This window comes from Tupaia chinensis, unplaced genomic scaffold, assembly GCF_000334495.1.
Source record: "Tupaia chinensis unplaced genomic scaffold, TupChi_1.0 Scaffold142716_1, whole genome shotgun sequence".
Classification (NCBI taxonomy): Eukaryota; Metazoa; Chordata; class Mammalia; order Scandentia; family Tupaiidae; genus Tupaia; species Tupaia belangeri.
This window is the reverse complement of record NW_006202562.1, coordinates 6,025,371-6,039,266: the sequence shown is the minus strand read 5'-3', so window position 1 is coordinate 6,039,266 and position 13,896 is coordinate 6,025,371. Positions and strand designations below refer to the sequence as shown.

The 13,896-nt window shown below is 42.1% G+C and overlaps 1 protein-coding gene across 1 annotated transcript in view; it reads left to right on the top strand.

Annotated features, from left to right (window-relative positions):
* CFAP61 (cilia and flagella associated protein 61) overlaps positions 1-13,896 on the top strand; it is a 389,757-nt gene that overhangs the window by 56,380 nt on the left and 319,481 nt on the right. The window contains exon 8 of the mRNA XM_006163629.2: positions 2,336-2,495. Within this exon, the coding sequence (XP_006163691.1) occupies positions 2,336-2,495 (160 nt within the window). The remainder of the gene's footprint in view (positions 1-2,335; positions 2,496-13,896) is intronic.

Sequence of the window (13,896 nt, the reverse complement as noted above, 5' to 3'; positions counted from 1 at the left end):
TATCAGTTTGGGGGGCCCTGGAAGAAAGAAAGATGCATGGAAAAAAATGAACTTTTCAAAATTCCTCTTGTATTTCAGTTTTAGGAAGAAAATAAAGGAAGGCTCACGTTTATTTGTCAAGCATATGTTTGAGAACAAATGGTTTTAAACTGGATGGCATATTTGAGAATGAATAGTTTAATATGTATTTTTTCTCTCTGTGTCATGTAAAAGACTGAGCATTATTGTACCTTGATTCTCTATTGTACCTTTTAGGAGGTTAAAGCATTAGCAATATATATATAATTTGTTTCCAACTGAGTATTTATGGAAAGATGTCACATTCTTTGGAACAGGGAATCCTTGTAATTGTTGAGTTTTTCTGTTTTCTGCATGGAATGATTATATTAAGAAAGCAAGTCGGGGCCAGCCTGGTTGTTAAGGGAGCTGGATCCCACACAGTCACCATGTGGTTTGCACCCCTGTGGCTTGAAAGCCAGGCCAGGTGCATGTGTGTACATGCCTAAATTCAGACAGGATGGAGAAATGGAGGAGAAGGGATGGCAGCATGACTGTGCCTCATTAATGGGTGCTCATTAGTGGGTGCTTTGTCCCTTGCCCTTTCTCTCTTTGTCTCTCCACCTCTCTCTGGTGAGTGCCCTCAGGCAAAGTTTTTAATAAATAGGAAAAAAAAAAAAGGAAATCAAGTCTGAATATTTGAGGAATTGGGTCTAGTAAATGCTGGTTCCTAATAGTAGCTCTCAGAATTTAATCAGTCAACCAGAATTTGCTTAAGACCGCATTAATAATCAGGAGGAATTATTTTTATTATATACATATTTTTTACTGTCAGAGGGCACATGCACTCACTAAAGATTTTTATTTTATGTATCTATGTTTTTCATAGCAAGAGAAAGAGAGAGAGAGAGAGAGAGAGAGTCAGAACAGAACCTTCTAATGGAGGATGAGGACGCTGCAGTCTCATTTCCTCTCCTCCAGGATTTGGGCTGTGCATGCACATGGCACCCAGCATGTTTTTTCAAGCTCCTGGGGCCAGGATTTGAATCATATTGCTTAACTGCTGGGCTATAGGGTTGGCTCCATCAACAGGAATTATTTATTTGAAATTTAAAGGCCTATACATTCTCGATCTTTAAATTTTAAATATTTTCCTTGCAGAGAAAATTGAAATAACAAATTATTATTATTTAAAAAAAATATTTATTATTATTTTTTAAAGTTTGTGCTCCCCAGAGAGAGACAGAGAGAGGGAGTCAGAAAGCAAGCCACCAGGTTCAGGACTCAAACCTCAGTCAGTCTTGTGGGAGTCCAGTGCCTTAACCCACCACATCACCTGCTGGTCCTGAAATACCAACTTTTGGGCCCTGGGTGCTGACATTGTGTCAGCTGGCGCTCAGGCCTCTGCTACCCAGCAGGGCTCCCTAACCCTGGCATAGACTCCCTGTGCTTATTGAAGGGACATAATAAGAAATTTCTGTCATAGTCATTTCTCAATGTAGAATATGATAGAATTAAAGTGGTTAATCTATAGAATTTTGGTACCAATAGTGGATTTAGATGAGCTAATAATTTGTCTTCCCACCTGTGTATTCTTTATCAAAGACCTAAAATCACAAGGACTTCAGAACCAAGTGTCTGTGAGGGTGCTGGGAGGTGATATGTTTGCAGTTCAGACCCACTTGGTGAGCCAACCTGGCCTAACTCAAATTTATTTCACTTGAATGTTTCTCATCAAAACTCTTTTCTTAGCATCGTCTTCACATCAGACTATTTAGTTAATAAACCAATTAACTAAAATAAATAAATAAATAAATAAATAAATAAATAGAAGAGTTACTACCTGATAATAGGCCTCCAAACTGGGGCCAATCAGGTGAGCTCTGGAACAGTGACCCAACCTACTCAACACTGTGCACATGGATGGGACAAAAGTGGACAGGAGGGCCCGGCTTGTAGGGTAACAAAAACAACGAATGGCATCCAATGGCAGAGGATATGGCGGAGGCAGGGGATTGTCTGGGCAAAGAGGACAAGTGTAAAGTTCTGGTCGTTTCCCCTAAAGGGCTCCCTGTAACCTCCCTACGTTACTTCATCGTCTTTAGGGTTACCCATGTCTTTAGGGTTACCCATCGTCTTTAGGGTTGCCCAAAGCCTTTTTTTTTTTGCCATACATTGTGCTCAACACTAGAGGGACCTAAGGGAAACATTTCTTCCTCCCTTAAATATCTCAGAATGCCTACAGAAGTACTCGCAGTTGATCTCCTAGGCTGGAGGAAGTTTCAGGATGAGAATCGCTCGAGGTCTAATAGAGTAAGGACGTGTTTGGATGTTTCAGGTGGATGACAAAGCTGTTGGGTTCATGAGTGTGTGCTCCAGGGTGAACCTGCAGTTGCTACACGAGTGCTTCGACCTGGAGCCTTTCCATGGACTCTGTGTCCCACATCCTGATGACATTCTGGAACCACCACAAGAGCCCAGCATTCAGGCAAGTGAAGGTACGCGACTGTCACAGGGGCGTATCAGGAAATGAAATCCATGCTTATACACAGTTGTGCAATTTGCTAAGTGATAAAACTATGTAGGACTTTTATTTATTTATTCTTCCAATGAGAGAGTGAGAAAGAGATTTTTGACAGAGTCTTCCCACATTGTGATCCTTCTGCCCCAGTCTTCCAGATAGCTGGGATGGCAGGTGCATGCTACCATGCCAGCCTGTTAGGTTGGGCCAGGAACTGAACCCAGATCTTCCATGTGGCCTCAGCCCACCAGGGAGCAGCACTCTCCTGTTTGTACCACTGTGACTGGGCCTAGATGGGGCATTTATATCTCCTTCTCCAATCTTTTTGAAAAATTTATTATGATTACTATTATTTTTAGAGAGAGATTTTTGCTATAGGATGTGTGCGCTCACTGGAGAGACAGAGAGACAGAGAACAAAGAATTCACCCCCCCCATGGGGGAAGGCCATGCTGCAATCCCTTCTCCTCCATTCTCCTCTTTTGGGCATGCACGCACATGCACCCTGCACGAGTTTTAAGCTGCCAGGTTTGGGACTCGAACCACAGTTGACTATGTGGGAGTCCATCAACATAACCATTATACTGTCTGCTGGTCCCTCCATTTTTAAGGAGTTGTTCCTATGTTAATCCTATTCTTGTGCAAGTATCTGTAAATAGATACAGTGGCCTTGTAGTTTCATGTTGTTCAAATTCAGATTTTTTTTTTTGAGAGGTTTTTGCTATAGGGTGCACACGCACTCCCTTGGCGTGTTTTTCAAGCCACTGGCATTGGGACTTGAACTGTGCAGTTGGCCATGTAGGACCCAGTCGCCTTGACCATACCACTGGCTGGCCCCAAACCTGGGTTTCTTTATTTGTAAGATTAGAGTAATAGTAATACCTCCTACATAGGACAGCTGTGATGTTTCTTGGAGATGAGCCACATAAAGTGCTTTATGTGGTGTCCTTAATAAACTGCGCAACAAATGTGGACCATCAGCATCTTTAGCAATTGTTATTTCTTTGTGATTAGCCTTGCACCTCCTTGAGTCTTCCAGGGTAAAATCAGGGTATTTTTAATTACCTCACTTTTTCTAGTCTGAAAGATTATATCACATTGCTCAAAAATAGAAAGAAGAGCACTTTGGGTGGTGGCAAAATCCTGTCAGTCTAGACAATAGCAGATGACGACTTGGCTGATCCCTCTTGGATGAGAAAAGGAAGTGCATGGTCTGCAGACCTTGTCTGAATAGACGTGCTTTTTTTTCAGAGCACTTGTGAAGCTGTGGAGGTACTGATGGCAATGGCCTTCGCAGAAGAGAACTGAGGTCGCTATTGCTTAATAGTGAAGGCTGGCTCGCCTATGCTTCTGGGGGAGGGTGGGGAGCAACATCATAAGAGCGTTCTGAAGGAATTTTTCAGCATAAGAAAATTCAGAACTATAAAATGTCATTTTCTTTCTTCCTTTAGAGAATTTGGTGGGGGGGTTGTTTTGTTTTGCCATAGGGTACCTATACTCTCTGGGGACACAGAGAGAGCCAGAAGGAGAGAAAGAGAGAAATCACTCCCCAGAAGAGAATGACCATGCTGCAACCCCTTCTCCTCCATTCTCCTCCTGGGATTTTGGGCACGCTTGCACACACACCTGGCATGAGTTTCAAGCTCCTGGGTGAGGGACTTGAACCGGGGTCAGACATGTGGGAGTCCAGCACCTTAACCACTATGCCATTTGTGGCATAAATTGTCACAAAATTGTAACATTGTCATTTTTGAATGCTTACATTCTTCTTTAAAGGTGGCACTAGGTAGCCTTTTTTTAGGACTCAATTTTCTCATGTATGAAATGGAGATAAAAAGAGCATTGAATCTAAAGAATTGTTGGGAGAATTAAATGTTAGAAATCTACATAATATGCTTGGCTCAGTGCTAAATACAAATTAATCTGCAATTCTTAAAAAGAATTATTTCTTTAACTTTACTCATTTACTCATTTTTAATGGCCAGAAAGAGAGAGAGAGATTGAGAGGAAGAGAGAGAGAGAAAGTGAGAAAGCAAGCCACAAGATACGGGACTAGAACCATGCTCTTTTTTTTTTTTTTTAAGAGGTTTTTGCTATAGGGTGCGTGCGCTTGCCAGAAAGACAGAGAGAGACAGAAAGCAAGAAATCCCCCCTTGGGGGGATGGCCACACCGCAATCCCTTCTCCTCCATTCTCCTCTAGGGATCTTGGGCGCACACACACACACACACACACGTGCCCGGTGTGAATTTAAGCCACTGGGTCCAGGACTCGAACTGCGGTCGACTATGTGAGAGTCCAGTGACATAGCCATTACGCCAACTGCTGGTCCCCCAAGTCTTGAAATTTTAAAAATCGATTCTTTTGCCCCTGTGGTTGTTGTTATGAAAAATGGGTTCAAAAGACACAATACCTTTCAGTGTGTTCTTGGTGGCTCTGGGGCTGCTGATATGCTGTCTATAGAATGAATGGAACATTCCTGTCTTGGAGTTCAAAGTCTGACTGAACCCTGGATTTAACTGTAATCTGGTATATCTCTGTCTAGCAAAAGCCCACATAGGTTTAAAAAGTTGTACTTCTCTTGACGTACTTCAATACTTTTACTTCAAATCAGTTGATTTAGGACAGGGTGGTAGGTGAAGAAATAGGAAAACTTTTCTCACTATTCTCTGTACCTTGTTTGTTTTTGAAAATCAGCTTTATGTTCATTGACAGACACATAGATGATTCTTTATAAAATTTTTACTCGGGAGCTACTATTGTAGACTTCCAAATAACTCAGAAAATGGATTCACAAATCACGAGCAGCTCATTATCTCTAAGAAAAGAGTCATCAACGCCTTTTGCTGCTCTCTTCCTACCAACAGCAAAGAATGAGGCTCCAGAGAAAATTCTAATGTTCTGTCATCTGTTGCCACATTTTCTTTTTTCTGATGAAAGTCTCTAGTTAAAGGAAATAAAATTTCTCTAAAATATGAACTGAAATTCTTGTTTCAAATGAGCTTTGTTTCTTATATTTTGTATTTTGTTTAGGGCTTTTTACATTTCACAGGATTTTCTTATACATTATCTTAGCTTACTCTTGTAACTTGCAAGAGAACGAGGGCAGGGGACATTCTCTCTGTGTTACACCTGCCCAAACTTACCCAAGTTTTAAAGTTCAGCAGTGGCTGACCCAGAACCCAACCATCCTCTCTCTGCATTTTTGCAAGATGACAGTCTTGGCAAGATGATTTTTTATCTTGGACTTTGAAAACTCCAACGATGGTTTTGTTTCATTACTGCATGATCAGGCTTTTCATTTCCACGAGTTATTTGATGAATTATCATTTTAATGAATGATCAGCAACCTGCCCATATCCCTCAGATTTTATTTTGATGGGTGTGCTCTGGACAATTTCTCTCTTCTAGAATGTTCACTTCTGTGTCTGTGGGCTTTTCCAGAACTGTAGAAGGCCACTCTGACTTCTGTAAGAGCCAATCCAGAAGTGTCAGGCAATTAACATTCGATAGGAGCAGACTTTGCCAGCGTGTCATATTAACCCTGCTCCCCTATGGGTGCTTTCTTTGTGACCTCCCAGACTAACGGTTGTACTTGAATCTTTGATTCAAGGTCTGCTTCTGAGGAAATCCAGACAAGATATTATTGGTCTGGTATTTTCCTCTCAGATGTGAAAGCATTTACTTATATGCAACTGACTGGAGTCAGGGTATGGATACTGCAGCTCCCTCACCCTTAGATGTGAGGATGCTGAGACTTGAGTTCTAGATGGGTTTCCCCATTGGATTAAGTTCCAGCTGTTCACAGATGTAATCTGAGTGATAACATTTAATTTATTTTTAAAGTTTTTTTTGCTATAGGGTGTGTGTGTGTTTGCCAGAGAAAGAGAGAGACAGAGACAGGGAAAGGGAGAAATCACCCCTGCTGGGTGGAAGGTGTTGTGCCATAGTCATAGTCATAGCCATGGCCATGCCATAGTCACTTGTCCTCCATTCTTTCCTGGGATTTTGAGCATCCATGTATATGCACCCGGTATAATTTAAAAAAAATTTTTTTTTGGACAGATTTTCGCTATAGGGCATGTACGCTCGCCAGAAAGACAGAGAGAGACAAAGAGATAAACACCCCCCAGGGGGGATGGCCATGCTGCAATCCCTTCTTCTCCATTCTCCTCTCGGGATCTTGGGCACGCACGCACATGCGCCTGGCATGAGTTTAAGCCACCAAGTCCGGGACTCGAACTGCGGGAGGCTACATGGGAGTTCAGCGACATAGTCATTATGCTAACTGCTGGTCCCTGCATCTGGTGTAATTTTCAGGCTGTCAGGTCTGGAGTTTGAACCACAGCCTGCCATGTGCAAGTCCAGCGTCTTAACCATCACACCACCTGCTGGCCCCATAAGACACATGTTTTATTTAGTTGCATTCCCTTCTCAATCTCTTTTCCTCACTCTCCTGCTGGTGGCTTCTGGAATTACCTCCCAAATAAATTGTGAGGGCAGAATTCTACTTTTTCCTATTTTCTAAAGTTGTTTCCAGTGGCCTGGGAAGTCACATCTACAAACGTGAAACACCACCTGCAAACATTAACAGAGGCCTGCAAACACTAGTAGACTGCTTTGGTCCACTGATGGTGGGATGCTATGTCCTAGCCCAGGCATCATGGTTTTTTCTTTTTTCGGTTTCTTTGAAAATTTTATTTATTATTATTATTTAATTTGCTATAGGGCATGTCTTTTTCCAGGTCAGTCACAGAATAAGAGAGAGAGAGAGGGAAAGTGAGAAAGCAGGACACCAGATCTGGAACTCAAACTGCAGTCTGCTACGTGGGAGTCCGGCACCTTAGCGACTGTGCCACCTACTGGCTCTGGCATAATGTAATGTTTTTATGATACCTGGTAAGCCTTCTTATCGCTTAGAGTAAAGCATTCTTTTGCTGATTTCTTTCAGGAACAGAAACTTATGTTTTTCTTTGTTTTTTTTAGAGAGAGGTTTTTGCTATGGGGTACATATGTCTGCCAGAGAGGCAGAGAAAGACAGAAGGCAAAAGCGAGAAACTACCTCTCCCCCACTCCCATGCCCCCTGCATGAGTTAAAAGCCTCTGAGTCCGGGACTCAACCATAGTTGTCCATGTGGGAGTCCAACAACATAACCATTATGTCATATTCCAGTTCCACTTGTGTTTTTCTTCAACTAATTACTAACCTAAGAATTTCATTTATTCGCTTTTTTTTTTTTTTGAGAGGTTTTTGTTATAGGGCACATGTGCTTGCCAGAAAGACAGAAAGAAATAGAGACAGAAAGTGAGAAATCACCCCCACCCCCAGGGGGGAGGGCCACACTGCAATCCCTGCTCCTCCATTCTCCTCTCAGGATCTTGGGCATGCACGCACACGTGCCCAGCATGAGTTTAAGCCACCGGGTCTGGGACTCGAACCATGGTCGACTACATGGGAGTCCAGTGACATAGCCATTACGCTATCTACTGGTCCCACATTTATTCATTTACTTATTTACTCAAATAATTATTTAACTTTATTATTATTATTAATTATTATTTAATTTGACAGAGAGAGAGAGAGAGAGAGAAAGCAAACTACCAGCTTTGGGACTTGAACCACAGTCATTCAGGTGAGAGTCCAGTACTTATAACCACCATGTCACCTGCCAGCCCCACTAATCTAAGAACTTCAAACTCACCTATAATTTATAAGCCCCTGCTTCCAGATGCCCCACCTTTGGGGTCAGGCCAGTGTAAAGGACTCCTTATGCTGATTGACAGCTCTCTGCTCTCCGAACTTTAAAAGGGAACCACTGAATCTCAGCACCTGAGAAACATGTTTGTCTTTCTCCAGGTCGGTCCCTCATCACAGGCTTAGCAATAAACTACATTCGTTATTATTTCTACAGAGTTAGTTGTTTCTGTCAACAACTGCTTGTTCTCAAATCCTTGACTCAAGGAGGCTTTTCCCACTGACTGTGTTGTAATTTCATGCGAACCTCAACCCTTCCAAGCAGAATAATGTCACGTTTCAACATTTTTGATACAGTGGCCCTTCTTTAGTTCTTCCACACGTGATTAGCCTACCGTCCTTCATTATTCCAGCCTTGTCAGAAGTTTCTATTGAGTCTAAAAAGTTTAAATATGTGCTTCCCAATTCGCATTTTACCTGAATAATTTGTGTGTTCCCACAACTACCCATTTTGCCTATATGACCTGTTACACACTTGTACATTTTTTTTAAATGTTCTAAACCCTGGAGCTAAACTGGGACTGATGGGGATACATTTTTAGGATGCAGATTATGTCTGAGTATAAGAAAAATTGTAAAGATTTCTTATTATTAATATTTATCTAGTGAAGGGCCTCATTGAGAAGTAGTGAGTTCTCAGAATATTGGAAATACATGTGAAGAAACAGCCATGGATGCTAAAAATGCAGGCATTTTGCTTGTGTAAGAGATTATACTAAAGGAGAGCTAAGATCCTTTAAGTGCTAAGAGTCTCTAAAAACTTACAGAACACACAGGAATGTTCCATGTGTCCTACAGTTTATGAATATTATCTTTCAGTAACAATCAAATGATTAATGTCAGTGTTTTGTTTTCTTTTTCTTTTTCTTTTTTTTTTTTTTTTTTCCTATTGGCCCCACTGCCCTGCCTGGTGTTTACAAATCAAGCTGTGTCTTTTGTAACCACATGATCACAGTAAAGATTTGGAATCAGAATTGAGCTGGCAATTTTTCCTGATGATGCATAAGGCAGAATAGGGCACAGCCTGCCTTTCCACAGCTGTATTGGCATTGTCAATTTTAATAGTTAAAATAAAAAAAAAAAACAAAACACACAAGCAAACCCCCCAACTTTTGTTATTCATGTAGGTCAGTGTGATCTAGGCAGCACAAATCTCTGTCTTAAAAGACCCCTGTGAAGTTCAGATTTGTAAACCTCATTATGCACCCAGGGCCCACCTTAACAAAATCTGTGTAGAACTTGATGTGCTCCTTGGCAGGGAGAAATTTAATTTTACATAGAATTGTGTGCTTTCAAAAGAATAACTAGTATAACCCTTGTAACCAAGCCATCCAGGAAAAGTGTTGCTTATTATACATTTAAAAGGCCCTTCAAAATATAATTTTCATTGCACCCCCATGCGAAACATAGCAATGTTGTCATTATCCTTTTTTTTTTTTCTTTTAAATCACTCTGGCTGTCAGGAAATGTTTCATCTCTTATTTAAATATCTTTCATTGAACTTGCATGAGCTTACCTCAGATTCTTTCCTCTATTGGGCTAGGAAACATTTGGAATCACCGTTCATGTACTGGAGCTAGAAAACAGTGGTGAAATGAGATGTTATTCATTCTGTTTTAAGCAGTCTCAGGTCTTCTAGTCTCTCTTCCTAAGGACTCATTTTGCACCCCTGGATTCCCTTTTATTTAACGTATTCTTTTTTTTTTGGAGAGATTTTCGCTATAGGGCGTGTACGTTCACCAGACACAGAGAGAGACATAGAGAGAGAAATCACCCCCCAGGGGGGATGGTCACGTCACAATCCCTTCTCCTCCACTCTCCTCTCGGGATTTTGGGCACACACGCACACGCGCCCGACATGAGTTTTAAGCCACCGGGTCCGGGACGTGAACCGTGGTTGACTATGTGGGAATCCAGCGACATAGCCATTACGCTAACTGTTGGTTCCCTTTAACTGTATTCTTTTAATGTGGATCCCAGATACAGATGAAGTACTTGCCTGCAGAGCTCGGCAATGTTTCTGCCGGCCTATCTGGATTATACATCTCCCGCATTTATTGGAAACCAGTGTATTCTGAGGTTTTTTAACCAGTGACCACTAGGGCTCAGTGTTCGTCTGCTGGGGCTGCCAGAATAGAGCACCACAACCAAATGACTTAAACAATAGAAATTCAGATTTCTGAGATCGGGGTGTTTGCAGGGTCAGTTTTTTCTGAGGTCTTTCTTGGCCATTTTCTCCTGCGTTCTTCCCTCTTTATTGTTCAGTGTCCAGATTTCCTCTTCTTGTAATGACACTAGTCAGACTGGATTAGGGGGCACCTTAGTGACAGCTTTTAATGACTTTTAAAAAATATATATAGACCACAGATTAGTTTATTTTTAATACCCGTCATGTCAGGAATTCATAAGGAATAGGTTCCAGTAGCTCAGGCTCCTTTCCATTGGTTCTCACAAAGTGTGCTTCTCTGGATGGAGCAGGCTGGTGCTTCAGTGGAACCCAGGTCCCTTTCTCTTTGGCTTCCTTCTTTTTCTGGTCATTTTCCTTCACACATTTTAGAAAGCTCTCTCAGGTCTTCGAATGCTAATATGCTCAATATGCACATTAATTCTCTCAGCAAGAAACTTGCCCTTAACTTGTTTATTTACAACAATGCCAATAGCATGCTGGGTAGCATTGTAGGCTCTTCCAGTTTTGCTATGGTAACATTAGGGGGGCATTCCTTTTTGAACAGTCCCCATTCCCTTGATGTCTGCAATATCACTGTTCTTGTAGAATCACATGTATGTTGCTAAAAGAACCAGTCTATGTTTTCTAAAAGGCCCAGAGAACATTTATCAGGTGCCTCTTCTTTCCCTTTGTGCTGTCATTTTGGTTAATTACTGGAAGATGGCAGTTCTGGCCAAAAGGCTCAAAGAACTTTTTAAAGATCCTGTCTTCAAACATAATCACATTCTGAGACTTCAGCGTGGGACGGGCCCCATGGTGGTGCTGCCATAAAATTAGTGCTCTGAGAGACTGACCCACATGGGAAGGTTCTAGTTTGCATCCAGAGACTTCCCCAAGTATGCTTGTTAGGTTGAGAAAACCTTGGTCTGGGTCTCCCTGTTGCCGCATGAATTGAAAGAAAAGGAGACAAGCTAAGCACAGGTTATTGAGATAGAGATGCATCCCACAGATGGAGTGGGCCAATGCCAAGAGAGGCAAGCTGGCCAAAAGAGATCACATTTCATAGAATGGGCCAGTACCAAGGGAGGCAAACTGGCCTCATCTCCTACTAAGGTCTCCTTTTATCCTGTTTTAGACCCTTTGTCCATCTAATGTATGTGTCCTTAAGTCTAAGTGTCCAAAGTAGAAGTCTTTGGCTTATTAATTTTTTTTTTTTTTTTTTTTTTTTGTGAGGGGAGAGAGGTTTCTGATTTTTATTTTTATTTTTATTTTTGTTCTAGGGTGTGTGCGCTCACCAGAAAGAAAGAGACAAAGAGACAGAAAGTGAGAAATCACCCCCCAGAGGAGATGGCCACGCCACAATCCCTTCTCCTCCATGCTCCTCTCAGGATCTTGGGTGCGCACGCACATGCACCTGGTGTGAGTTTAAGCCACCAGGTCCGGGACTCAAACCATGGTCTACTAGATGGGAGTCCAACAACATAGCCATTATGCCAACTGCTGGTTCCTGACTTATTAATTTTCTTCTTTTGTCTTGTTCCTCATTCATGTTTTTTTTAGGACTCATGTATTTTGAGTCAAAATACAGATGGTCATATAGTTCTTCCTCAGAGTTTCTTCATGCTTCAGGCTGTTTCCCTGATCCATATCTGCCTGACCAATGTGATCATTTCTAGCAACTCCTAACACACTGACCACGCATGTGCCCATGACCTAGGACTGGCTGAGGCTGAGGGTGGAACACCGTATAGAGACCCTTTTGAGGGTATGTATTTCTGAAATAAGTAAATAAATAAACTTAAATTAAAAAAAGATTTCAACACATGAATATGGGAGAGGATGGGAATGGGCTGACTGAAGCTGGATCATAGCATCAAGATCCTTTAGAAAGTCCTTTCTTTTTTCTTTTCTTAAAAATTTGCCAGAGGGGGACCAACAAATGGCATAGTGGCTACATATCTGGACTCCCATGTAGCCGACAGCGGTTTGAGTCCTGGATCCAGCTGCTTAAACTCATGCTGGGAACGTGTGTGCATGCCCAAGATCCTGAGAGGAGAATGGAGGCGAAGGGATTGTGGTGTGGCCATCTACCTGGGGTGTGATTTCTCACTTTCTGTCTCTTTCTGTCCTTCAGAGGAGTACTTGCGCCCTGTAGCAAAAACCTCTCAAAAAATTTGCCAAAGTGCTGGGGAGTGGGGGTGAGAAAGTACATCCCATAGGGGATGATCACACCATAATTTCTTCTCCATTTCTCCTTTTCAGATTTTGGGCATGTACACACAAATGCCCAGCATATTTATTTTTCAGGTTGTTGGGTCAGTGGCTTAAACTGTGCAGTTGACCATGTGGAATCCAGCTACCTTCACCCCAATTCATATGATAAAGTCTTTTTTTAAAAATTTATTTATAATTTCTTTTAGTGGAACCAGCAGTTGGTGTAATGGCTATGTCGCTGGACTCCCACATAGTCGACCGCAGTTCGAGTCCTGGACCTGTGGCTTAAACTCACGCTGGGCGCGTGTATGTGTGTGCCCAAGATCCCGAGAGGAGAATAGAGAAGGGATTGCAACGTGGTCATTCCTCCGGGGGGGGGGTGATTTCTCACTTTCTGTCTCTCTCTCTTTCTGGTGAGCACACGTGCCCTATAGCAAAAACCTCTCAAAAAAAAAAATTCTTTTGGTAATGAGACAGAAAGACAGTACTCCCTTGGGCTAAGGGGATCTCATTACTGTCTCATTACTAGAAGACATTATAGATAAACTTTAAAAATAAAGTTCATATGAATGGGGAGATCGTAGGGGATAGGAGACACATTTCGGCCCTGATATGCTCTATGGTATAACCCTTTCTTCCTCCGGTCCCTGAAGGAGTGGTGGCTGTTTGGGTATCTGCATCCTTCCATAAGCCTTCATTCCCCTGGTTGGATATAAGTTATACCCACCCAACCTTCTGTCTCCACAGCAGGCTCCCTAGTGTTTCACAGGAGTTTGCTCCTGTGTGGGTTCCAGACCTCCTAGGAGGAGAACTTTGCCCTAACAGCCTTCAGTATCCTGATCACCTTTCACTTTCCATGAGGCAAGGGTGAGTTCTGAACCTCCTTCCCAACCCTTGCTCAGTGGCCACATAGTATTACCCACGTGGTGGCAAGGGCCACCCAATTGGCCATTTTTTCCATCATGATTTGGGCTTTGAGCATCTCTGTTCTCCCTCCTTCCTCTTCTGTTCCTTTGCCCCAGAATCCTATAGTACAGTTCTTTGGTGTCTTTGTAGCCAAGGCAGCAAGGCTATGGCAACAGAGACAGCAAAGTCTGCTTTACTCAGTGATTACTTAATGGTCATACCAAGGCTAACTTACTAACTTATATTGTTATTATTTGAAATTTTAAAAAATAATTATTTAATTATTTAATTTATTCATTCGTTTATTTTAATTTGACCGGAGAGAGAGAGAGGGAAAG